The sequence below is a fragment of the Carettochelys insculpta genome, chromosome 26, assembly GCF_033958435.1.
Source record: "Carettochelys insculpta isolate YL-2023 chromosome 26, ASM3395843v1, whole genome shotgun sequence".
Classification (NCBI taxonomy): domain Eukaryota; kingdom Metazoa; phylum Chordata; order Testudines; family Carettochelyidae; genus Carettochelys; species Carettochelys insculpta.
In genome coordinates, this window is record NC_134162.1 from 6,616,797 (window position 1) to 6,644,783 (window position 27,987).

A 27,987-nucleotide genomic window follows, 5' to 3' on the forward strand; every position below is an offset into this window, starting at 1 on the left:
CCACAGCTGTTATGGTATAAAGAAATGTCCTATTTCAGTTGTTTCCTAGTACCTGCCTTAGCCTCTAGTACAGCGTTTATCACTTGGACCAATCTCCGATTCTTATCGGCATAAAGATCTTAGGCTTAGTATCACAGTTCTTCTCTACTTAGGCTCATTTCCAGGCAAGCAGATATCAGAAAACAGACATGGGACAAGTTGAAAAAAAAAATTAGTATTTAATAAAAGTACTTCGCCTGTTACTGGTGTCAGACCAGTTTGAAATGGGGATGGGGGCACAAATCTGTTTAATTTCTTGATGCTTTTGTATTTCACTAAAATTGGACAGTGAAAATTGATTAGTTTTCTGTTGCAGTTCCATGCACCCACACAACTACAAGCAGATGAATTGTAAATACCAGAAGCCAATGTGATGCGCTCTCTGTGTGTGTGTGTGTGTCTGTGTCTTAGTCTTAATTTGTTCAGTGAAATGTTGCCAAAAACATGCGAATGACTATTGCTCTTCAGTTTACAACCCAAGTATTTTATCCCACATTGCACTCACCCTTAACAACCTTTGACAAGACACCCTTGTTCTACTTTGACAACACCCTTCCTGTTTACTGAGTACACACTTGGAGAAGGCTTAAGCTTAAGAGGAGAAAAGTCTGAATATTACCACAAAAATCTATTAGAGATGACAGATTTATGTTGGAGAGCAACAGAGAGGAAGCCATGCTCGTCTATACACTATCAAAACAAAAAGGTTTTTTTGGAGAAAACTGGTTGGACACACTCAACCTTTTGCAAGCTTAGATAACTGGGCAAATATTCAAGCCACCCTTTCTTTTAAAAGACAGGTGCACACACACAGAGTGCCATGCAGTTTACTCTGTCTCTTTCCTACAAGCCTTTAAAAAACAAGGCTTTGCTGTACAAAGACAAAAATCTTCTGATATTTTTTGTAAGAATATTTTCCTTTAGTTCTTAACAGATACCTCCTGCTCCCCTTCCACTGTGTGACAATAAAGATGGTCATGGACGTTTGCTGAGATCTATGATAGGCTAAGAAATGGAAAATCTAATACAGGATTCGTTTAATAAAGAATTCAAGAACAGGAATATAATTAATGCCAATAAAGGTGTCTTTATGGGAAATAGGCCTGGTCAAAGAATGAAGACAGGTTTGTTGAAAGATTACAAGTTTGGCTGACAAAAGGTAATTGCATAGGTGTGATAAGACTTTTATAAAGCAGTTGACTTAGTACTGCACCATGTCCTACAATAGTTAGCACTATATAATGTCAATAAAGCATACGTTAAATTCAATCCAAACCGCCTAAATAACGGATTTCAATATGTAGTCAATGAGAAACCACTACATGATTGTTTCCTGTGGGGTTCCTTAGCAATTGTACTACCTGTGACTGCAATGAACATTTTCATTAACCATCTGGAGGTAAATATAACACCACTACTGGTAACAAAGACTGCCCTAGTGGTAAATAATAACGAGGACAGGACAGCCGACAGAGCAATCTGGGATCATTTCCTAAGCAGAGCCCATTTGACAAAATGTAATAATTATGGCCAGATGTAAAGCAACACAGCTAGCAACAAAGAATGCAGGCCACACTACAAAATGTGGTAGCATTATTCTGGAAAGCAGTGACTCTGAAAACAAATTAGGGGATCACAGGGCAGAACTAACTCAGCACACACACACCCCAGCGCAATGCTATGCAAAAGAAGAAAGTCATCTTCAGATGTATTCACGAGGGAATATAGAATACAAGTAAGCAATTTTGCTTTTTTGCACACACTACTGAAACCAGTACTGGAATACTGCCTCCAACATCTGTTGCTGAAAAATGGGACACAGTGCAGAAGAGAGCCAGAAGTTTTATTTGAGGGCTAGAGAAAGTGTCTTACAGCAAGAAACAAACACCTACGTCCAGGTAACTTTTCAAAAAGATTGAAAGGTGAGTTGATCAGAACCTTTAAGTACTACATGGAGAGAAAAGAGACACCAGAGGAATTTTTAGTCACGGAGAAAGACACAAAAACTATCCTGGAAGACAAAGCCAGACAAATTCAAATAAGCAGTTCGGCAAAATTGTGTTTTTTTAAAACAGCAATGGCCGTGAATCAAAAAGCAACCTACCATGATTCTCCATTTCTTGGCGTCATCAAATCAAAATGGGACCTCTTTTGGAAAAGTCTGCTTTCGCCAAATAAAGAACAAGTTATTGGACTCAAAAACGGGTGCCAGGCAACAGCCTGTGATGTACATGCCACACTATAAACCAATAGTGCCTTCTGGCCTTAAACTTAAGAACCAGCTGCATACTTGGTCTGAGATAGATCCTTCAGGATAAAAAGGCGATATAGAATGATTCACAAATGAACACCAAGAGTACTTGAAACCTACAAGCCCTGCATGTACTTCTTTAGTAAATTCTGGGTAAGAGGCTTGTGTTTCTCAAAACATCGCAAGTGTGATTTTCAGATAGCTTTGATTCTCAAAATTTCAAGGTTTTAACCCTATTCTTGCAACAAGTACGTTTAAAGCCTGGATCTTTTTCTCAACTATACAGCACAGTCAGTAGGGATAAGCTACTGAGCTTCTCTCTACCTGATTTACCATAGCATCCCACAGTGACACTGCCCTGCCTCTTGTATAACAAGCAAACCAACCCACACTACAAACAAACAAATAACCAACCACACACAAACAAAGCTCAGATAAGCAGCTTGGCTGACTGTGTTCTCTGTAAGCTGATCTCTTGGACAGCCACCCAGGAGAGATTCAGGTGCCATCCAACTTATCTGCAGTGTTCACAGACAGCAGTGCTTGTTTCTACCATTGGTGCAAAACTGCACATCTTGTTCCACTTCACAAAATTTATCTTACACATCAATGGAAAAAAATAGAGAGCACATGGCTGTCCATATACTTTTTCTAGAACGTTAAAAACTCACTCAATCACCATCTTAGACACAGCAAATACAACTCTGCAGACTCTGAACACAGAAGTAACCTTCCATTGATGATTATACTCTGCTTGTATGTGGCGGGAAATTGCCTTAGTGTAATGCCGATGTGCTATTTCAATAAAGCACGACACTTCCAAAAGCAAGACCACATCACTACAGATAAGGGGCCCTGAGGCTGAGGCAACACAACCTTTTTTTATTTGATAACGTGAAACTAGCTGTGACAAAAGTTGCTGGTTTGACAGCTCTGGGAATTTAAACAACCTATTCACACAAATGGTATAGCACAGGTAAGAGGAGGGACACACATGAAAGTTGCTTTAATAAAATAAATAACCCAACATCAGAGCATTGTATTCCTGGGGGTACAGCAACCAATTGCTACAGGTTTTCCCTCACAAGAAGGGCCCACAGCACAGGGTTTTACTGAATGTTGCAGATACCACTGCAGTCCTTTCAGATATGGTATATTTATTAAAAATACGTTCATTTGTAGTGTTATTAAAAAAAAAAAGTGTTTCACAGGGAGCACGTCACAATATATCAAATGGGGGAAAAAAAAAAAGTCTAACAGAAGAGGGTAGATGGATGTTGCAATGGTAATCCACAGGATGAAAGGACCAAGGTAGCAAGAGGCCACAGATAAAAGGAGGGTACCGGGGCAATCTGTTTCTCAGGTGCCTCATTCTGCTCAAGACTACAAAACAGATAGAGGAAAGCACATCAAACGCTTTGCATCTAAATCACCATCTACATTTTATTGTTATATTTCAAAAGCAAATGGGGAAAAAAATTACAATTACAATGCATCAGGCCAGTGCACTCTATTACAGACCCGCTGCAATTTGAAGGGGCAGCAGGTCTTCTTATCACACCCTTTTGATATAAAATCCTGGAGATGCAGCACCATGATGTTCTGGTGAAGAAGAACAGAAACGAAGGACAAAGTGACTCCATTTCCATCTTTATCTTTCTGGACGGGTCATTCCTGGCCTCGTTGGCACCATCATAGGCCGGGAGGGAGGTCTCATCATTGGAGGGCCTGGCATCATTGGCATGTGTCCTCCCATTGGCGGCCTCATCCCTGGAGCTGCAACATGGCAGAGAAACAGAAAGCATCAAAATAGGTGGCTTAGGCATCAATCATAACAGTTTGAAAGAGGCTGGGAAAGAGCTCACTCCACTGGGAAATTTCTATTTTATAAATTCAGAAAGACAAAATCTACCAGTCTGCTGGATACAGGGAGTAAGTTTTCCTAATGCTCTCTCTCATGATTATTGGATTAAGAGCCAGGACTCTGGGTTAATGTTTCTTATTATGACATAGAAGAGTTTATCCACCTACAGAGGAGAACTTAATTAACTCATGGAAAGGCCATCAAAAATGTTTAAGAGAAGGGCTTTGAGATCCGCTGACAGAATGGCCAAGTAACTTATTTCTCACCTCTTTGGAGGACAGCATTATTAGCAAGAGAAGCTTGAATCATTACCAAATATCCCATCTTCTGAGAACACTTGAACGATTGATTCAACATGAATTGCCATCTAGACCTCTCATAAGGACGCTGTGTAGCAGCCTGCTACTTTTGAGATCTCAAGTCCACTCTTGACGCCCCTTGTGGAGCAGTTAATGGGAGCTGCTTCTCTACTACTGACATGAGCACCCCAAAGGATGCTGCATCACTGCTGTTGTGTAGTGTTATTTCTAGAGCAGGTTCCAAGGAATAGTCAATGAATCCCGACATACTATATGAGAGCAAGCCTTCCTGCACCAATATGGTCCACCCTCTTAATTTTTCCCTGCCTATTTCTTTAATAATTCCTGTAAAACACTTGGTATTTATGGGATTGTTTTCTTTTAAGACACCCCCAAAAGATTTCAAATTACAGGTTGAACCTCTCTCATTCAGTACCCTCAGGACCTGACTGGTGCTGGATGACAGAATACGTCTGACCATGTGAGATCAATATTGTCTAGCACATTACCAGCACTTCCACTGTGTACTGGGCTGTTGTAAGACATTTACAGGTTAATTAGAGCTACATAACGGCACAGAATACTGACAGCCAAGACTGGCGGCTGGAAACGAACTTTATGGGACCATGTGTAACTTGGCCACGCCCATGATAAGTTTCAGTTATCCTGCTAACTAAAATCATGCCAGATGAGAGTGTTTCAACCTGTATTCTATAAATAACCACATATATACTGCATTCTCCATGTATTGCTAACATATTTATGCCACTGCAGACACTACTGAGTAGTGCATATAATTTGACAATACACAAGTTTACTACGTTAAATTCACTAAATTAGGGTTGTCAATCACAGTTAATTCAAGCAATTAAACATTCTCAAGTAAAAAAACAAGTAATTTTAGTTAGCACACCTAAGCAGTTATAGAATATCAATTTCCATTTGTTATTTAAATATTTTGGATGTTTCTCTACCTTTCTAATATGTGGTTTTCAACTGGAGACTATAAAGTGTACAGTGCTCAATTTACATTACATAGCAAAAAAAGGTATAGTATGAGGTCCATTAAACAAAAATCCATATTGCAGTGTCATCTCTATCACAAGAGTGCACGTTACAAATAGATTTTTTTTATATTAACTGCAGTCAAAGATGAAACAATGTAGAACTTTAAAGCCTACAAGTCCACTCAGTCCTTGTTTAACAAAGTTGCTGAGACAAACTTATTTGTTTATATGCACAGAAGGCAATACTGCCAGCTACTTGGTATGTCACAAAACAGGCCTTCAGATGGCACTGTTGTAGTCAGCATTGCAAGTTATTTAAAAAGGAGATATGCTCAACATTTGTATGCACATTCATGATTTAAATAGTAAATAGCATTACTTGTTTATTTTTTACAGCGCAAATCTTTTACATTTTACATGTGTTCTAACTGAAATCAATGCATCTGAAAATAGAAAAACCATCTAAAATATACGAAATTTAAATTGGTCCTCTACTATTATTGAATCACCATTCTTTTTTACAAGGTGTTTTTTAACTCGACAATTAATTTTAATAGTTTTGACAGCTTTATAACAATACTATTTAAAATATTTTAAAGGTCTGCAGCAAAAAGGATATGGGGAAGCTAGCAAACTGTATCCAATTTTTACGGCCGTGAAAATTAGGAAGATGATGAAATTATCAGCCAAAAATTTGACCTCAACATGAAGATCATCAGCTACTCATGTCACTAATACCATGTTCCTTTCATAACCAAAAGCTAAAGGGCATCACATCTGCCACATATCTAAAAGACAGCATTCTCTAACACACACAGGCTGTGTCTACACTGGAGAGCTTTGTCAACAAAACTGGCTTTTTGTTGTCAAAACCCTGCAGAGCATCCATATTCCCAAGGTGTTCTATCAACAAAATGCAGCACTTTTGTTGACAGTAGTCTGCCCCCCGCCAGAGGCAGAACACCTCTGTCAACACAAGGGCAGTCTGGATATTCTGGGGAGTCTTTTGTCAACAGAGAGGGCTGCTGGGACACTGGGCAGCCCTGTCTGCTGTGCTTCCGGCTGGCCATTCTGTCGAGAGCGCGGCTGAGCAGTCCAGCTTGCTCTCTGCTGACAGAGAAGATCACTCTTGCAATCCACTTGGCAATTTGGCCGCCATCTGTTGACAGAAGTTTTGTTGGAAAGTATCTTCTGACAGTAACTTTCGTCAACAAATCACTGTAGTGTAAAAATAGCCTCAGAGACCAGCCAATCAGTACAGACTTAGAGCACAAACCATCACATACTGAAAAACTGCCAGAACCTGAACACTTGGGCCATTTGCCCATCCAACTACTGACCTAGCTCAACTGCTTAGCATACAAGTGCTGATTAGACTTCAGCCTGAAGCAAAGCGGCCACAATCTCGTGTGTATGAATTGATTTAACATACAGGTACTTCAATTGCTTAGAGAGGATATTTTCCATTGACTCATTTACAGACATTCAATTTACTGTCAAACAAGAAATTAAATAACTAGAAACATTTCTCAATCATCCAGTGAAGCTAGTCTCAGAGTACTTAAAAAAATACACTTGAAATTCGGGGTTTCTGAAGGCTGAGACTTACCAGGACCCACTGGCATCATTCCTGGAGGAGGTGGCCCCATCATTGGCATCATTGGAGGTCCACCCATATGTGGAGCTGGCATCATACCTGGTCGTGGAGGACCGGCTGAAAGAACACACACAAACTCATAACACACATCTAAATGTCCTCCTTGCTTACTGTTTTTGGTTCTCTGTGTCTTAAATATTGAGTCTGTTCTGGTCTGTCCATGGTCTGAAGAAGTGGGTCTGTCCCACGAAAGCTCACCTAATAAACTATTTTGCTAGTCTTTAAAGTACTACTTGACTGCTTTTTATCTAAATGTGCGTGTGTCATGCTAGCAGATGTGAAAGTTATGTGAAATCCAAGTTAAAAAACACGTGTCAACTGCTAAAGATCTTCAATTTGGATCTTATAGGTTCTCTTCTGATAGTGTACAAATATCCCCTTTCAATTTTAGTTCACTTTTCAGCAGCCAAGATATAAATTTATCCCCTGCTTCTACATATCTAATAAACATCACCACGATCTTCTCTGTTCCTAATTAGCCCAAGGTCTTATCCATTTCCTGACTGGAATGCAGAGAGTTTTAAACAGTTTCTGTTCTACTTCAAGACTCTGTGAATGATATGTGTCTTCATTAGAGATGCAGTAAAAAAGCTGGCAAGCAGATGAACGAACAGTTATTTTACACCACGATGCAAAGTATTAAAATCAAAATGCTAAAAAGGACAACCCTCAAGATTATTCAAAGCTACTACAGCACTCACAAGAGCTACTTTACATTTTCATTAGCCACTCAGGCCATGTTTTGAGTGCACAGATAACTTTCTAATATTTTACATCAGAGGACACTTCCAGCAAAGTTCTCGTGAAGAAAAAAGCGTGCAGTAGCCAGCCAACAGGTAAACTGCTGGCATGCTACTCAGAGCTCAAGAACTCAACCTTCATACTCACGGAGATTAGGAGGAGGGGGGATCATGGCTCCTCCAGGAGGTGGAGCAGAAAACGGAGTTGGTGGGATTTTGCCTTGTTGAAATGCAGCCGCTATATTAGGAAGTAACAGGAGATGATGATTAATTTGGTCTATAGGATTACTATACCGTTCTTACAAAATATATAGAGTTGGTACCCCCCACGTGCACTCTCCCAAAATATCATTTACATCTCCCTGACATCACACACTGTCAGAGCATCTTACAAGCTGCGGTGGTGGCTGCACCATACAACATGTCCCTGCCTCAATACTGCTTCTATTGAGGTGAAGGTACTCATTGTTCACTATCCATGCTTTTAGAAAGGCAAAAGACATACAATGAGGTGTCAACATTTCTGACTATCGATTAGCAAGTTAGTGAAAACTAGCGGAGACTGTGAGGTGCTTCCCATAGTCAATTGAAAGAGAAGTGAGACCACATATGAAATGGCATTTGTCAGCACAGGAAGTAATTAAAGGAAAGAAAACATTTACTACTTGTTCACGCTGTTGGATTCTAAATTAACTACAAATGCTCATGGAAGAGACAATGGTGTCACTACCGATAACACCCCTGCCAATGTGAACCTACAGTATTGGACAAAGGGCTACAACAGACAAAGAATGAAACAGAAAATATTGACAGTATCATGCCTTATACAATCAACTATAAACAGCCCTTGGAATATTGTATTCCTTTCTAGTGCTATTATCTCAGAATGGATATGGCTGAAAGAAATTATTCAGAAATAGGCAATGAAAAGCAAAAAAAACTTCATACGAGAGAAGACTGATGAGATCGAGATTGTGTAGAGAGGAGACAAATGAGGGGAACATAACAGGTAGCCAATATTAGTGGTTTTTAGAAGTGAAATTTAACACTTGTATTTTGAGAGCGAACACAAGAACAAAATGGACATTCAGCAATCAATGACGACAAATTTTAAAACTATTAAAAAATGCTTTTTAAAACCCTTTGTATAAGTAATCCCACGGAACTCACTGCATCCAATAATAAACAAGGCCAAGATTAGACAGCTACCCAAGTAACTTTTCCAGTTACATTGAATGGGACAAAACACAGGAGTATCCATTCTCATCTTTGAGACTGAAAGATAACCACTAATTACATAAAATGCTCAAGACTGTTAGCTCCTATTAAAGTGGGTGAAAGGCAACTTGCAGGATTAAACCCTGAGAAAGGCAACAACCAAACCACAAGAAAATCCCTTTTACTGTAGAGGTTGTGTACACTTACAGTTCTGAAGCAACACAGCTGCATTACCACGCTGCTTAGTGTAAATGCTACCTATGTTAATAGGAGAGCTCTTTCTGCCAATACACTTTATCTATAGGCAACAGCTATGTTGATGGGAGAAACCCTTGAGTCAACATAGCACTATCTACATCAGGATTAGGTTGGTGCAACTAGTTCACTAAGGGTTGTATATTTTCAACACTACCGACATATGTAGTTATACTGACATAAGTTGGTGGCAGGGCCAAGCCCTAGAGAGAACGAAGAGGAAGTTTAGCGACAGCAACAGTGTCTTGGGTCTCTTGCAATAGGAGGGGGCCCAAATGATGTCCTTTACAACTGTGGCAGAATTGTTAGAAGTTGCTGATACAGGAAGCTGTTTCAGAATAAGTAGTTGGGACATGCTAATTTAGGATAGTATGCCATTAGCTTTCAAAAGACATCTCCAGTGGAGTAGATGGAGAGTTTTACTTAAAAACCCGAGCTAAACATGACCCTTAAACAAAAGGCCTGCCAATGCAGCCACCTTCCCATGAAACCCCATTTATTTTAAGGTAAATTCTCTCCACAGAGTAGCTATGGAACAAAATTCATTGCCATTTATTTACTTTGTTAGTCAGACTGTCACCATTATAATTTACTTCTATCCAATGCAGCAGGACAAAGGTAGGAGAGAAACTTTTAAATTAAATGATCTAGATCAAGGAGTGATTTTTCTTACTTGTTTTATCAATCAGGCTCTGAGCTTGTTCTTCCATCCATTTCTGATAGTAATCTTTCACATTCTCTTTGTGTTTCCGACCACTGCAGTGCGTCTTTCTCACAGATGGCTGCAAAATGAAGAGATGGTGTGGTCCATGCAATGAATACAAGTGAGCCAAAGATCTCCTTCAGGTTTATGTAGGACCCCCCGCTCCCACATACACACACACTTGCAGCAAAGAAACACATACATAGGTTGAGTGGCATAGAGTAAGATACCATCCAATATTAATGTTTAAAAGCTGCAGATCTCTACACATTTAAATTTTAAAGTTTGTTTCCTATGATATGAACTATGTAGTTGTCCCCAGTATGCTCATTGTGGCACCAATTTCTGATATTAAGAAGAACAAGGAGTCCTTTAAGACCTTCAGACTAATGAATTTATTTGGGCATAAGCTGTTGTGGTAAAACCCATGCCATCAAATGAACTCAAGTGGAAATACAAAGGCAGGTATATAGGTAAGAAAATTACTGGGTTTAAAAAAGACTTTACTATGGCAGTGTAAATTATGGTGATTTGCTAGGATGTTTGTGGCCATTCAATGAAGCTGATGGGGGAATGTGAACATTCAATGATGGAAAGTTGCCTCTGTAGAGTCTTAAACAATTTATCCTTACTGAGGCCTGATTGTACAGTTTTGATTCAGCTGTTTCCTTGTGTAAGAGACATCTGAATGTCTTGTAGAAGGCCGGCTGCAAATACAGACTAATATGGCTCTCTCTCCGAGACTTGAGATATTAACTTGCATGACACTACCAAATCTATAAGGACCCATATAACATCATACAAGATGTACAGCTTGTATAAAACTACTCACCTGGCATAAAACTTAATATTTTGAGAGCATTTCCATTTGGATATAGAAGTATTTTAAATACTGGCATCTTAGTTTTAATTGAAGGCAAGATGTTTGACTTCGCAACCAGTTTCAAAATAGAATTTACAGTAACTCTCTTAATAGTTTCTGAGAGGGAATAAGAAATGTTCAATTTTTTTGCTTTGTTTTTTGTTCTGCTTTGTTCCTGATGAATCCATGTTAACAGGCATTTGGCAGTGTAAATTCTCCCCTTACAATGTTGTCACAGTATATTATGCTGGTACTGCCCACCTCCCCTTTACGTAGATATTCTTCCTTTTAAATAATCAAATCTGCTAAATTTATATCACTCAGTTTCAAGGATAACAGTGCCTATTTCCAAACGACGTTACATTTAAAGAAAAATCTCTCAGCTATATTAACCCTAAAGAGTATGTTTGTGTGTGTGTGTGTGTTATATATATAAAAAAAAATGTAGCCAATACTACTTTTTCAAAGAAAAAAATTCATCTCATCTTCAGCTGACTACCCAAAAGATGTGAACGCAAAGAACTTCATACTCACAGAGTCATGAGTGAGGTATGTGTCACAATAGTCACAATAAAATCTGGAGAAAAGAAAAAAACTTTGTGTTAAAAGGTGGAGAAATTATTATTTATGTTCAATATATAAGAGCTATACTGGATTACAAATAAACATTTGCAGTTCCAAACATGGAATTTTAGAAGTCAATCAATAGTAATTTACTCTGACAGGAAGAATTTTTTTTTTTTTTTTTTTAGTTTTATACACATATTGTTTTATTCTCTCAATATTTTTCTGTTTCTTAAATCTAAAAAGTTCATTATGGATCCAATTTTATCAGAAAATCTGCATGAGCATATCTCTGTGCTTAGGGTCCTGCCAAATTCACATCATGAAAAATGTGTCAGGGACCATGAAATCTAGTCTCACGTATGCTTTTCTCTATACTATACAGATTTCATGGGGCAAACCAGCATTTCTCAAATTGGGGATTCCAGTCCAAAGGGAGGTTGCAGAGGGGATCACAAAATTACTTAGAGCCTAGGAGGTCACGGTGTTACCACCCTTCTTTTGGAACCAAGCAGCCATAGTGTGGAGTCTGTCGTCTGAGCACACAGTTCTGAAGGCAGCCCAGCCACAGTGTGCCCTGAAAGATGAGCACCTGGGCAGCCACTCAGGAGAAACTCAAGTGCCACCCAGCTGCTTAGCAATGCACCCACAGGCAGGAGCCTGTGTTTCTACTGGTGGTGCATATCCACATCCACCTTGCTACACATAACAAAACACATTTGCCCATGGACAGAAAAAGTTAAAGGGAACACTGACCAGCAGGAACACAGAGGTATCAACAGAGATAATAATAACACAACCCCCCCCCCCCCAACAATAACATTTCAACCTCCCACCCCACTTTTTTTTTGCAGTTAGGACCTCTACAATTATAACAACCTCAACTTTTCCATTTATAAAGATGAAATAATTCAACTAAGCCCTTGAAAAGTCCTAGGACCGTGAAATTGACCAAAACGGACTGTGACTCTGGAAGGGCTCTATGACCATCTACAATTACAATGAGGTCCAGCCACCCTTTTCCCGCCTGGGCTTAGAACTGTATTTGCTTTACACATTCCCCCACCCACCCCGCAACCCGGGCACAGCCCACAGACCGCCCTTCCCCTCCCCCTCAGCCATCACCCCTCCCTCACTACCCCCACCAATCCAATCCCACCCGACTAAGAAGCCCAGGCCCCCTCTCCACAGCCACTCCTCTGGCCTCCCGGTCTTGAAAGCATATCACCACTCCCCCAAGAGGCCCCCGCCTCCAACCCTTCGAGCCTGGGCAGCAGCAGGCTCTGAACACCGGAGGGTTGCGGGGGGGGGGGGGGGGCGGGGGGCTACAGGAGGGGGGGGAAAGCCGGCTTCGCCCCACAGGGCCTACAGTCCCGACTCACTGACTTGGGCATGTTGCTCCGAGCCCCAGGCGCCTTCAGCCGGAAGTGAGACAATCAAAACGTGACTTCTCTTCTTCCCGCCTCCAGAGCGCTTGGGCTTGAAACTCGCACAGCACCTGTCGCAAAACCAGTGGCGTAACGCGGCGCCGCTTGTCCCCCTCCTTCGCCGCAGAGCAGGGGCGCATTGCAGGCCGGGAGTTGTAGTTTTTTTTTTTTAAACGGCCCGGACTCCCATGGTGCCTCGCGAGGGTCAAACCATACATCTCTCAGCGATTCGCTTTTTTTTTTTTTTTTTTTTCAGAAAATGCCCCTCCGAGAGCGGGAGGGGGAGAGAAGATAGTTTGCAGCGTGTATACACTTCCCCGATTACCCCTTTGCTGCTGCCGCCGCCTCTACTGCCCCATACAACTCCTCTCTACTGCTCTCACTGACACATATTACCCACTCTACTGTTCTCTGCCTCTACTTCCTCCATGCTACTCCCTCTATAGTGCCCCCCATGCGATGGCCCTCTGTACGACCCCCTGACTTCTCCGTTATCCCTTCTATAGGGCCTCACCTCTGTGCAGCACCTCCTCTGTTCTGTGCCTTGCCTCTAATTCCCCCATGCCATCCCCTCTATACTGCCCCCTGCATCTGCTGCCCCTATGCTTTCTATAGGCTCTGTACTGTCCTCTGCATCTACTGTTCCATATTATTCATTATACTGCCCTTGCCTCTACTTCCCCCATGCTAACCCCTTTACTGCCCCCCGCCTTTACTACCCCCATGTTATCCCCTCTACACTCCCACTTCCTCCCTGTACTGTCCCAATACTATCCCATCAAAAATCTCCCTCCTTTTGCTTGCCCCATCCTGCTTCTTCTATGATGACTCTTCTCAGGTCTCCTACTTGGCCTCAGGCAGCTTTGATAAGTGGACAGCTGTGAGGGTTGAGTGGCAAAAGTGGTGAATTTGAAATGTAATAGGGTTTCCCTGTGCAGGTTCAAATTGCTGCATAATGAAGGCTGCTTTATAGCTCAGTGGTTATAGTACTGTGCTTGTAAACAAAGAGTAGTGAGTTCACATCTCACTTAGGCTTGTAGTTTTGGGGGTGCGGGGAATAGCTCAGTGGTTAACACATTATCTTCTAATGTAACATCAGTCATTGAGGGGCCCTTTCAAGGGCCTGAGGCAAGATAGGTTAAAAAAAAAACTGCTCAAGGGAGTGATAGGTCCTGCTGTGAGTGCAAGGGACTGGACCTCTCAAAGTCTCTTCCATTTCTCTGATATGGTCTTGATTTACTTTTGTAGTCAGATACACTGTTAGAACATGAAATACCATAACTGAAAGAACATATCCCTTATGTCCTCCTGTTTCTACTGTAATCCAGTCTGTAATGCCACAGTTCACCACCCTCACACAGTGAAATGTACTATGGGGCAGTTCCTGCCCTAGATCAGTGGCTTCCAACCTTTCCAGATCACCACAGTGCTCTGAGGAGCCTGATGAGTCTTGCATATCCCGAAGTGACACCTAACTTAAACATACGTGCTTACAAAGTCAGACATAAAAATACAATAGTGTCATAGCACACAATCACCGAAAAGTTGCTGACTTCACCTTTTGCTGTTTAATTATAAAATAAATCAATCGGAATGTAAATATTGACCTTGCATTTCAGCGTTTAGTAGATAGAGCAGTATAAACAAGTCACCGTGTGAAATGTTAGATCGTACTGACTTTTCTCATCCTTTTCATGAAGCCTGCTGTAAAACTACTCAAATGTCAAGATGAGATAATGTATCTCCTGCAAAACCTCGTTGTACCCATAGAGGTGCATGTATCCCTGACTATGAACCAGTGCTCTACACATGTCCACACACACCCCACGCTGATGTAGTATTATGTACAATGCTGACTGATGTAAAGAGTCCAATTTAGGTGCAAAGTCTATAAACACAAAGTTAATTTCCTTCTGTCTCTCTAAAGAAAGCAAGCTGTCCTGAAGCACCTCAAAGACTAACCGTTTTATTTATTAGGTAATGAACCTTCCTGGGGGATTAATGACAGCAAGCCAACAGGACATCAGTTTTGTCTCATTTAAAAGACAAAATAGTTAAGGCCCTGGAAAGCATGACATGGACCGATGAAATTTCTCACTCTGTGAAATACAGTAGAGTCTCAAAATTCACAAGGGTTCCATGTTTAGAACTCTCATGAATGTTGATTTTTTGCAAATACAGGGGGTGCTTGAGGGCCCAGGGAAAGCGGTGGCTGCTGGCACTCCTGGCCGCAGCCCTGAGCAAGCAGCGGCTGCCAGCACTTCTGTCCGGAACCATGGTGAAATGGGGGATGCCAGCACTCCTGCCTGGGCCCCGGAGGAAGAGGTGGCGGACGGTGCTCCTGCCTGGCGCCCTGGGCAAGCGGCCACTTGTAATAATTGAATTTGCAAACACTAAGTTTGTGAATCATGAGATTCTACTGTATGGCCCTTTCTGTGCTTTTACAATATATAATACAGATAAGGGAGAGAAGCGATTTTCAAATTAAAGGTCCTCACCTAAAAGTGAGTTGCGGGGGGGGCCCTGATTACTTTAGGGAGGTTACAGTATTGCACCCTTACTTCTGCACTGCCTTCAAGCTCAAAATGTGGCACCCCATCAGCAGCAGTGCAGAACTAAACGAGGCAGTATTATACCAAGCCACGTGCTTACTTTGCTGCTGCTTTCAGAGCTGAGTGACCAGAGAATGGCAGCTGCTGAGGACCCAGCCTGCAGAAGTAAAGGAGGTAATACCTTACCATACCACCCTCACTACTGTGCTTCTGCTGCTGGTGACTGCCATGAAAGCTGGGCTCACAGCGAGCAGATAGTGCTTTCCATCTGCCCTGCTCTGAAGGCACAGCCACAAGCAGCAGCACAAAAGTAAGGGCAATAGCTCCACAAACCTGACCTCCCCTCTCCTGCTAATAACCTTGCTGCATCCCTGCAACTCCTTTTTGGGACAGAAGCCTACAATTACAACTCTGTGGAATTTCAGATTTAAATATCTGAAAACATGAAATATATATTTTTTAAAATGATGACTGTGCAATTGAAGAAAATGGACCATGAACTTGGTAGGGCCCTAATAATAGTATAGAATATCTAGGATAGTGCAACAGTAACAAGTAGAAAAATATTAAGAGCTGACAATACAATGAACGAAAACAAGCCCTGTGAGAATGCCAAGATTGCTAGGTTGAGCATCACTGATTCATTTTTGACATGGCTACTTATTATATGATTAGTCTATTTATAACATGCATTGAAGTATCTTCCTATGATGTGTTTAACTTGAGGGTTGAACACACTTGTTAATTTGTCATATGATATATTTTTCTGTACAAGTCACCTCATTTGACTAAGGTTACTTTTTCGTTGTTAATTTGTTATAGCTATAAAGTCAGGTTCTGTGTTTTAGGTTAGTCACCTTTTCCGGCACATCAGCAGCAAACAATTTTCCCCAGCCATAAACCTCAAAGGGAACACTCTAGATTCTTAGAATTCAATGTCCTGCATTTGGTGTTGGTGGAAAGTCGTTTCCCTCTCCATATTACTTGTACTTTGTAGTTTGTTTTCTCACTTGCTCTTATTTTTTCATCACTTGTGTTGTAATGTTTGCTATACAAATATTGCAAAAGGAAATTTCCTCTCAATCGTTCTTAGCACTGATGGAACTGTTACTTTTAATCTGCAGACACACAACAGTACGTCTATGTTAAATGTTAGTATATTTTAACTTTCCTATTAGATTTCATTATACGCTTACTTCTGGTGACTCGGTATGATCTGACATTTGTTTCCATTTCTTTCTCTCAAAAGAAGCAGATAATGGCATCTCAAAAGGGACAAGTTATGTTCCGCTTTGTTTAGAAATTTTTATGTGTGGGCGAGAGAAGTAGGAGCTCAGGATTATGAAGGACAAGTACTCAAAGGACTATTCCATTGTCAAATGATAATTTGAAGACAAACTCCAATGGTTTCATGAAATTTCTGTAGATCCTTAGCTACATAAATAGCCAAATTTTGACAGATAAATACATCAAGAGACAATGCTGACTAGAAGCGTATTTCTGTCTGAAATGGTGTACTTATTTTAGATACAAGGAACACGATTACTGTGGCCATGTTTGCGCTACAAAGTCCAGTCAATACAAGTTACATCAGCGTACAGCTGCTGAAATTTGTGCCAGTGGGAGTCCTACATGTTTGTCTATTTGCATCAGTACTACGCATCCTCACCAGCACAGCCTGTGTCAATGTATAGCTTGTGTCAATGTAGTCAATGTATAGCTCTCCTACCTTGCTATCCAGTGCAAAGCCTTTGGGGACATTTACTCAGTGCCTTATGGGATGGTGTGATGCGTGGGATCTCACAGAAGACAGCTGAGGTCACTCATTTAGGGTGCACTCATTTAGGGGACAGTCAATCCCCAAACCTGGTGGTTATTCCAATATTTATATTTACCAAGCCAGCACAAAACAGCCTCTGTATTACCTGATTGGCCAATCAGAAGTCCAAACCACACAGTGCCCTTGAAGTACTCAAACTTAGATCACCAGACAGACATCCCAGCCAAATAAACTTCTATCATTCCCAAAGAATGGGGCAAACTACCTTCTGTCGCAGCCGCTGCTGAGACACCGAATATGGCAAACAACCGCGAGATGAGGGTGCTGCGTGAGCAGCGAGAGCCGACCAAAAATGCCAAGCTCTATTAGACCTAGGCTCTAACAATGGCTCTAGGTCTGTGGTGTGACGACCCCTCGTGGGTTTCCCTCTTTTAGTAAGAAACAATTTGCTTTAAATATAAAACAGTGATGCCTAATTGAATTAGAAAGACTCAAAGGCAATTTAGCATGGTGGTCAGATTAAAAGAAACACTGGTGTCAGCAGTTGCTAGTAAAGTTCCTTAGAAGGCATCCCCTGGCGGTAGGTCCCTGCAGTTCCCTGTATGGCCCAGAGAAAACTGACAGTAATTAACTGTTACAAAAACAAAGTGGAAGTCTATTATAAGTGTTCACCAAAGAAACCTTTTGATTACAGTTAATCCAGTTATTTACATTTACTTACACAAAAGATGAATCGGATTGCCATTCCCATTTCCTATTTGCAAGTATTAAAGACCAACAGGGTGTTGTTAAACCAGACAACAATCCCTGCTGTCAATTAAGTCCACTGGGGGTGCTACTCTCCAGGGACCCAAAAATAAGATATAATTCTGTGTTCAGGTATGATACACTTGGGGGCCCTGCTACCCCCTGTGTTTACCTAAAGGGGTGTGGAGCTGCTGCTTCCTAACACCCCTTATTTATAAGTGTTCAGCCCACGGGTTGCTAATCCCTGCCATCAATCGTGACTTAAAACAAAGTTGTACGTATATATAATTGCAGTAAGTTAACAGCAATAAAAGATCCTTAAGAGACACTAAACAATAAGCTTCTACCAGTAATCCTATACCTAATACTTAACAACAACAATAACAGTAACAATTAATTATCATCATCAACTGAATAGGAGTAAAGGAAAAGAAAAGAGTCAACATTAGAAGGATACAGCAGCTTGAACAGCCTTTCTTTTGTAGCCTCAGCTCACAGCTGCTTAGTTGAGGACCTGTCCAGTCCATTAAAGAAGTCTCTTTGGACCAAGGGCCAGCCCTGGCCCAGTCAACCTCAGCTGGAGAGTGGTGTCAGCTGATGTAATATACCACTGTCAGTGGTGGGCTTTGCTGTGATGGTATGGTTGCAAGCTATGCATGATGCCTGGTGCAGTGATCTAGATCCCCTCAGTGCTGCTTGTCTGCCCAGTGATATTCAGCTGCTTCACCCCAAAGGGCTACCAAAAGGGACTGGTCAAAGTCAAGACACAGCACCTTCCCAAAGGGCACTTTTTGTGGTGAGCAGCTTTCTTTCATACACCCAGCTCATTAATTATTCATGAGTCTGGGGCCTGGGTATGGACCTGATAGAGAACTACCCCTAACAGGTCTGGAGACTTCAGACCTCTCCAGAAGTTTTCCTTTTATGGTCATAGGTGGCAGTTACAGTCCATTAATATTCATAGGCTGTTGCTTTCCCACCTAAAGTTACCCCCTCAGATTAAATGGATGGCTATGTATTGCTTTTAAGTTAAAATCACTTTCTGAAGAAACTTCTGAGGTAAAACGTTGTGCTTTGTTGATGTATCAAGCATGACCTGTCACCAAGGAGACCCTGCAATACACCAGAGGCTGGGGGCATCTCGAAACCCTGTCAGGGGCTTTTCTGACGGGATTTCTTGACACCTTCCGGGTCAGTGAATATTTCACACCCAAATGCAAACTTATAGTCAATTCTTATTAGCTACTCTAAGATTTATTAAAAGAAAGAGAAAGAATATTGGTGAAAAGATTAATATACATACAGACATAAGTTCAGTTCTTGAGTTTCAGTTATATAATGGAGAGGGTGATTGTTTAGTTGCAAAAAACCTTTTCCAGAATTTATTCCATGGTTATTATTGAAAATCCATATACAGAGTGAATCTAGCCAATGACTGGGACCTCAGTCCTTGTGGTGTAGGTTTCACTTGTATGAAAGATCAAGTAGATCTCAGATTGTAAGTCAATGTTCCTCAAAACGGGGCAGCAAGATACCCTGGAATTTCATTTCATGTCGTTTGCAGCTTTATCCAGGATCATCCAAGCAGATATGGGATAAGAAGGATTCTGTCCAAAGGGACTTTATACCTTTTGCAGCAGCTTCTTGGCCTGGGAGCATATTACAATCATTTGTCATAATCTTCTGTCTCGCAAATCATGGCAACTAACACACAGTAATTTATCCATTAAACCAGTTCACATACAATTTACCACAACCTTCAAAGTGGCATGTGACCAGTACTAATACTTCAATCAAGCTTCATCATAAACATTAATATTTCCTTCTGATCTTGAATCAAGCCAATAGTAACAGACAAAGATTGTTCATTCACATCACAAGATCTGAACAAACACCTACCATTCTACAGCTCTGACGATGTAAATTGGCATTTCAAAGTTCTATTCTATGGCATTGTAATAGTTCACTTATCATTTAGGCAACCTTACAATTTTTATGGGAATTACTAATCAATCAAGTTACACAGCTTAAAGGATTTCCTCAACGGGATTTTTTTTGTTAGATGGTTTCAAAATAGTCAGGTTGACAGTTTCACATTCATGGACTTAGGACCATGAAACTAAATTAGTCTGGTTAGTAGGGCTGTCAGTTAACTTGTATTAATACTTGAGATTGAGGCAGGGCAGAATTAACACATTAAAAAATTAACATGTTAATCACTGCCTTTATTGACAGCTGGGGCTGCTGGCCATGCTCCCTAGCCATCTTCAGTCAGGGCTGCTGGATTTCTGGGGCAAGGGTCCTATGGCTGTAGGGCTGCCCCTGGCCAGGGCCTGCTGCTTCACGGCTGCTGGTGGGGCACTGTGCCCAAGACAGTTCCTAGCAGCAGGGCTGCCTCTGTCCAGAGTCCTGTAGGTTATGGGAGAAGCCAGCGCTCCTTCCTGGTTACCTGCTGGGGGCTTAAAGGAGATGCTACCTCCAGCCTGGCCTGGCTCTCTGGCGTGTGTGTGTGTGTGTGTGTGGGCGTGCGCACGCGCGCCTTCTGTGTATCTCTGTTGCTATACATTGTGTGTGAGTCTGTGTTGCTGTACACTATGGCTACAGCTACACTAGCAAGTTTTGTCAACAAAACTCACTGCACATTCACACAGAAAATGCATTTCGTCAACAGTCGGGCAACAAAACTCGCCACTTCTGCCAACAGCCATCTTTCTCTCTCAGATGAGGAAGAGTGCCTTTGTTGACAGAACTGCTGTGGGAGTAAAGGCACTTTGAAGAAGTGCAGGCACTTCAAAGTGCCTGTGGCTACATGGCATGCAGGCTCTTCAAAGTTTGACACTTCAACTGTGCCGCGGGGGGAGAATTTGCCTAGTGAAGTGCTGCCTATGCATTGCATCACTTATTGAGTAATCTCCCATCATCCTGATTACCATGCCGTGAGTGTAGACGTAGCCACTGTGAATGTTTTCTGTCTGTATCCGTGTTGCACATAGTATTCTTATTATTGTTAGCACGATAAATCGGGATTCATTTTTTAAATTTCACGATTAATCACAATTCATTTTTTAATTGCTTGACAGCTGCACTGGTTAGTCATTTCTGCTTTGTGTGTGAGAGAGAGATTGTAATGAATCATTTAGGCCCTGATTGTCAAATGGGCTGAGCAGCCTCAGATCTCAAGAGATAGTAACCTAGCCCTTCTAAAATGAGCCCATTAACACTTTTCGGTATCTAGAAAATATCTACCTACCCTATCTGTGGGGGACTGTGATTTATTGTCATCATTATTAAATCCCAAATTCGTTAATGCAGATTACTTACATATGCTTCTATGTTAAGCACATTTGTGATAAACCAGCATCTATAAGGTATATTACTTGACCTTGTCTCTTAGTAGGTGATTTTCTTTCATGATCATTAGAATGATTTGCTGGTTAACATATGAGAGGCATATACCCATGTATAGCTGAAATCCATGTGACTGATTTACATATACAAATACAATTTCTTCTTTCCTTTATGATGGGATTAATTAGCATAGGTAAATGAAGAAGCTATTATATCTGTTTGCAGCGATGTTTGATCATGTCTAAACCATAAATGTTATTTTCTGTGATGCCGTTATTTGAATAAACGTGCTAATTTGCCTATGTAAATATGAAATTATTTATGCCATGTGTATCCATTGCAGGTATGCCTGTAAAAGAGAATTCTGATGACGTGGTTGTTTTAATTATGTGAATAATTTGCATACGTGAAATCCCATAGAAAAGTATTAATCTGCATAAACACAACATATGCAAAATATATGGGTGTGCGTCATACTTAATTTGCATACGTAAATAACGTGTCCTTGCGGAGCTCCTTCTGACACCAAAGGTGGGGCGCTGTTTGTTTTTGTCCGTATGGTGACGTCATCACGTATGTGCGTCCACGCAACGTGATGACGTAACAGGTAGCGTCCCCCTGCGTGGGCGGGCTGGAGCGTGCGCAGTGTGTGGGGGTTCGCTCCCCTCCCCCTCCATGCAGCGCTGAGGAGACGGGCGGCGGAGCGGCGCAGGGGAGGCCCGGGGCCTAGCGAAGCGGGCTGGAGCGGCGGCCCCGGCGCCATGGAGGGGATGGACGTGGATCTGGACGCCGAGCTGATGCAGAAGTTCAGCTGCTTGGGTACCACGGACAAGGACGTGCTGATTGGCGAGTTCCAGCGGCTGCTGGGCTTCCAGCTGAGCCCGGCCGGCTGCGCCTTCTTCCTGGACATGACCAACTGGTGAGGGGCCGGGTCTGGCCGGGGCAGGGGCCGGCGATGGCAGCCGAGTTCGGGGGGCAGGAGAGGCCAGGCCAGTGGGATGGGTGAGTCAGGCCCTGGGGGGCGGCTAGGCCTGTGTGAGTAGGGGTGCCTCAGCCGGGCCGTGGGGGCAGAGGAGGTCAGGCCCGTGTGTGTTGGGAGTGAGGGGACAAAGCTTTGGCCCTCGGCGTAGGGGAAGCCAGGCCCGTGTGTGATGGGGAGAGTCTAAGCTGGGTCTTGGCGGGAGACCAGCCCGGTGAGTGGTGTCTTAAACTGACCCCTGGAGCAGAAGTCAACCGGAGCCTGGGGCTAGGGGAAAGAAGAGGGCAGGTGTGGTAAGGTTTGCAGTCTGTCTGCACCACGTTCTTGGTCGTGGCAAGCCTAGTAGAGGAGTCCCAGCACTTGGGCTGGCTTTTCCCGACTGGCAAACACAGAGGGAGACCTATGAGCTTCCAACTTGGATATGACTCTTAGTTTCTTTGCTATTAGAGGAATAGCATCAGTGTGGGATCTTCATGCAGTCTGCTGGGGGAGTGGTGCTCAGGTCCCCGTTCCCATTTCTTCTTTGGTTGCTTTCCCTATCTATTGAGGATACACAATATTTAACGCCTGTGGGTCTCTCTTCTGTTTGCTGCAGAGCCTGTATGCAGTTGAGTGGGATAATGGCATGGGGAGTTAGGTTTTCCCTAGGTTGGATACACCACAGATTTTTGTCTTTGCACTGCTGGAGGATCCAAGGACTCATTAGCACCCTCTCTCATTGAAATAATCTTCCACAGTCCTCCTGGCTTCCCCAGGGTGATGTAAAGACAATTGTAATAAAAAAGTGACACCTTCCTTCCCGTGTATCTTTCCCAGAACACTTACTGATTTCCGTAACACAGCTTCTTATTGCTGTTTGCCTCTGCAGAGCTCACAAGGCTGTGGGAAAGCAAACTACAACGCTGAATTTGTTGTTAGAGTCCATGTCACAGGTCTACCATCAGTGGTAGAAAGATCCAATATGAATTACGGACCCAGGTGGCAGAAAAGAAAATGCCACTCACAAAGTGAAGCAAAATTTGTTGGACTCATTGAAAGGATAATCAGTGTAATATGTTATGCATCTGGCTTGAGCTTTTTTTACATGACACTGGAGAGTGCCTTTTTGGGAAGGGGAGAAAGGCTGAATGATCAATGAATGGTGAATCCATCTTAAACTAGCCTGTTGAATCCAGGAAAGGTGTCATTTGAGGAAGTGGTGAGTTTCTTTGTCTTAAGTGTGTTCCTGACTAAATGTTTCCTGTTGACAGTTTTTTGGATGACAATATAAATAAAAACAGTTGTACACATGTTTTTTTGTGGACCAATATTGGCTTTGCTATGGATGTTGTATTTCTTTTGGAGGAATAAATTTATAGGCCAACATGTAAACTCAAGAGTTACAGATGACATGAAAGGATTTTTTGTGGGTCTGTAGGAATGCAGATCCATGATGGGGAATACACTGTTTGTCTTCAGGAATATTACGTGGCCACTAAGTACATCTGTTACTATTTTCAGACATGAATAAATCAGTCGTAAAACTAATTCTTGGGTACAACATGGTGTGTCAGCAATTCAGGCTTTGTTTTTTATTAATGAATTTTCAACATAATTAGTCGAGCATTTTTTGCCCAGTGTGACTTTGGGGTGCTGACTTGTACTCAGCTCAGATGTTCTATTTTTGTAGGAAAGGAGTTAAAAAAATGGTTTTGGGAATACTGTTCACAATTTCAAATTGGTCAACATTTAGCCTGACATTTTCAAATTTGTGTGCCTAAATTAACATCCTTAATGTTTGAGAACAACAAGAAGTTTTGTGGCACCTTACAGACTAGCAGATATTTTGGAGCATAAGCTTTCGTGGGCAAAGACCCACATTTGATGAAGCGGGTCTTTGCCTACGAAAGCTTATGCTCCAAAATATCTATTAGTCTGTAAGGTGCCACAAGACTTCTTGTTGTTCTCGAAGCTACAGACTAACACAGCTACCTCTCTGATCCTTAATGTTAACATTGTTTCTAGTATGTGAATTTAGTAATGAGGAATTGGATGATGCTGGTTGGGCCTTACAGATTGGAAGGGTTGGGAAGGAAAATGTTCATTAATTTGAATGTAGTATAACCAGTCCATGGACTATGGCTCCAGTTTCTCATATCCCCCTTTTGGTGACTTTGGTGGCCTTGAAAGTGAAGAATTTTCATAACATTGCTTTGAACTAAGTGTGGTGAAAATTGCTGGAAAAACTTTCCTCATGTAACATTTCTAATGTGCGACAAACTTGATCTTCAGTGTCATTTGTTATGCCGAGTCCAGGGTATTGCACAGCACTGCCGGTGTACGTCAGTCCAAATCTTCAATATCCTGGCTGTTGATCATGAAATTATAATGGACAAACACAGCCTAGTATAGGTATTTGGGACAGCAATGTGGAATGACCAAACCCTCTGAGTGGTGGCTGGGAAGAATGTGTTCCATCTGTTTTGAAAACAGTTTTTTGTTTTTTCTACCAAGTTGCTTGTCCTTCTCTTTGGAAGACACAACTCACCTCAGCATCAAAAGATGCAGTCATGTAGTACTTAAAAGACCAACAAAATAATGTATTAGGTGATGAACTTTGATGGGACAAGACCCACTTCTTCCGATCTGGAAATTCTGATGAAAAGGCTACATGACTGCTTTTTTGTTTTGTGAGGGTACAGACTAACATGGCTACTACCTCTCATCAAAAGATGGTTCTTCCACGCTACATATACAGCAGGTTGTATTGGAGGTGCAAAGTAGGTGCAACACCCACGTGCTCATGTGGAAGACCAAGGGCTTCACCACTCCTCATCTTGCACAAATTTAAAAACCAAAGAAACTAGCTATGCTGTAGTCAAAACTGTTTCCTTTGTAACAGTAGTCAGAGATGCTGTTCACGAATATCTTTTATCCCATGACCAAATTTTAAGTTACTTGTGTGTTAATAAAGTAGCATACTGTAACAAATCCAAGCTATGAAGTGTTTTTGGGAAGCCCATTTAATGTATGCATTTGGACGTGGTGATTAATTATTATAAATTCACAAACCTTGTGTGTGTGGGCGGGGGGGGGCATTATTTTGAAAACATTTGGGAGGTTAGAAAACTGTTAAACAGTGAATTACTTTAACCTTTGAACTTATGATGTTTTTTTCAGTTCAGTGGAACAAGCAGCAGAGAAAGCACATTGTAACTTATTGCAAACTGTTTCTCTTTCAAAAGTTTGATTTTTCTGGTGTACTTCCAGCTTTCATGTCACTTAAATTTATGAAATCACACGTAAAAGTACAAAAGTGTCATAGCATACTGTTGCTGGAAAAATTGTTTGCTTTTTTAGTTTTATGATATAATTATAAAATCTCCTGGAATATAAATATTGTACTTACATTTCAGTGTATAAAAAGCCATATAAACATAATTATTTATGAAATTTTAGTTTGTTTGGACTTTGCTTTTGTGAAGCATATTGTAAAACTAGTGAAATATCTAGATGAGTTGATGCACTTCTTTGAAGACCTCTGAGTTACCCAATGAGGTAGGTGTACACCTAATTGAGAATCACAGCTTTTTAGAAACAGTCTCCTGCCTCTTAAGTTAGGAATGTAGTGAAAACTTTGCAGGGAGAGTACATCTTGAGATTGCACAGATTACTAGGATTTTTTTTTAAATGATGATCAAGAGCTATGAATTTAACATTCAATTGAACTATATGTACTTTCCCTCTTTTTCTAAATCTCTTCCGTCAAGTGTTGCCTCTGCTTTTAAGCCTTTCTGTACTTTTTGGATTGCTTCAGTTTCTTAGGATTGGATGACAAAATCCAAACTGATCCGTTTTTTTGCACCTTAATTTAGATACTAGCTGCATGGTCTTTGAAAATGATGCCACTGCAGCATGGATTTTGGTGAGGAGTTGTTTGTAATTGAGGGGGGGAAGTGTGTTATGGGACTAGCCTCTGTTGCCTCTTGTGAGAGTTCATACTCTTACCTGCTTCTGAAAGTTGAGTTCTGTCAGTGTTGCGTTGCCACTAAATTATCACTGAATGTTGGAAGTTGTGTGGGTAGTGTACATTTTAGGGCTAATACACCAGGAATAAAAACTTCCCTTTTTAAAATAGCATATTTAACCATCACTCTGCATGTTACCATCTCTGCTTCAGATGTTAGGTAATTGAGAATATTGGCTGGCTGACACTAAATCACATCTGGCACTTGAGGTTTAAGTACAGTAAAAAAATATGCTGGTCAAATGATTTTGTGATCAAGTTTAATTTCAGGTGTCCAGAACAACTTTTAGTGTTTATGGTACTGTATGACTACAAACGTGTCTGAACTTGTTTGCCCCCTTCCCTTCAAACTCCTAGTCATGTCTAATTATACCAACATTAAAAATGTGTATGAAAACCCTTGTGTTAATGTTCCAGGAAACCAGAATATTTAATTTGGACAAGTGTAATGTAGTGTGCATACATTGAAACTTTTATTGCTATTCTTGCATTAGAACAGCTATTACTGTCAGTCCTCAGAGACAGGTTATTTGGCAACAGCAAAATTACTGCAGAGCAAAGTTCATACAGTAAAGTAATTTTTGAGTGAAGTGCAGTTGCTATTCATGAGCGCTGCTGACTTTTGGAAAGAAAAAAAACAATCAGTCTTAGAAGACTTCACTATTGTTGCAAGTAATTCAGGTTATTTCAGTACTAAGAGACTAGGAGAAAATGTCATTTTTTTTTCCCTTAATCATTTTGTGTGAAGTCAGTTTCACTCTTCTCTTTAGCTGTGTTTACACTAGCCCCTTCCTTTTGGAAGGGGCATGGTAATGAGCAAGGTTGGAATATGCTAATTAGGTGCTGCCAGGAATATGCAGCACCGCATTAGCATAATGGTGATCATGGCGATTCCGAAGTGCTGCTTTCGAATTGTGTGCTGCCCGTGCAGGTGGGGGCCTTTTAAAAGGATCTCCCAGTCTTCGAAAGCCCCTTATTCCCAACACCACCATTATGCTAATAGTCTAGGGGCTACTGCAGATGCAGCTCTTATGTTTAGGGTAACCATCCATCCTGTACTGGGCGGGATGGTTCCATATTTGGAACATTAAAAAATAAGGATGGTGGCCTTTTTGAAGGGGGTGAATTGTCCCATATTTAGGCCCCCAGGGGCTGGGGTGGAGCCACGAGTGCCCACAGCTGCTTCCCTGGGGCTCCCGGGAGGGGAGGGCTGGCTGCTGCTGCTTCCCCAGGGCTTGGTGCAGCCGGGAGGAGCTGCCTCTTCCCCCCCCCCCCCATATTTCCCTGTCCCGTATTTGGGGCAGGGAGATATGGTCGCCCTGTTGATGTGATATCACATTGCAATACAGGAGGGAGAAATATTTGTTTAAATCAAAAAGTGTAATTTGTGAAACTACAAAAATTAGACAATTGAGGGAGTCAGGTAGCAGATACAGGACCTGAAATTTCTCTTAATTCACTTTTAAAATGGATAAGATTTCAAGTAGATGGTGTTGTTTAAGTTTAAATCTGTGTTAATGCAACCAGATGTTAGGATTGCATGGTGAGTCCCTTTTATTTAGCATTTAAATAATGTAAGTGACACCTGCTGTACTACTTGAAATGTTTGTTTTTACTTTGATTGGCTTGGCTTGGCTTTTTCTGTTAGCCTAATAAATATAGCATTTAATTAAGGTTTGATGGGTGGTG

The 27,987-nt window shown here is 41.5% G+C and overlaps 2 protein-coding genes across 2 annotated transcripts in view; one reads left to right on the forward strand and one right to left on the reverse strand.

Annotated features, from left to right (window-relative positions):
* Positions 1–1,856: 1,856 nt before the first annotated feature.
* On the reverse strand, positions 1,857–12,950 carry SNRPC (small nuclear ribonucleoprotein polypeptide C). The gene is made up of 6 exons (XM_074977802.1): positions 12,846–12,950; positions 11,430–11,472; positions 10,004–10,112; positions 8,006–8,095; positions 7,070–7,174; positions 1,857–4,066 (listed from the first exon to the last, which is right to left on the reverse strand). Exons 1-6 carry the CDS (start codon positions 12,851–12,853, stop codon positions 3,942–3,944), a joined length of 480 nt encoding a protein of 159 aa, XP_074833903.1. The 5' UTR covers positions 12,854–12,950; the 3' UTR covers positions 1,857–3,941.
* Positions 12,951–21,974: 9,024 nt separating this feature from the next.
* Positions 21,975–27,987, forward strand: part of ILRUN (inflammation and lipid regulator with UBA-like and NBR1-like domains) — a 51,588-nt gene continuing 45,575 nt past the window's right edge. The window contains exon 1 of the mRNA XM_074977405.1: positions 21,975–22,232. Within this exon, the coding sequence (XP_074833506.1) occupies positions 22,075–22,232 (158 nt within the window). The 5' untranslated portion in view covers positions 21,975–22,074. The remainder of the gene's footprint in view (positions 22,233–27,987) is intronic.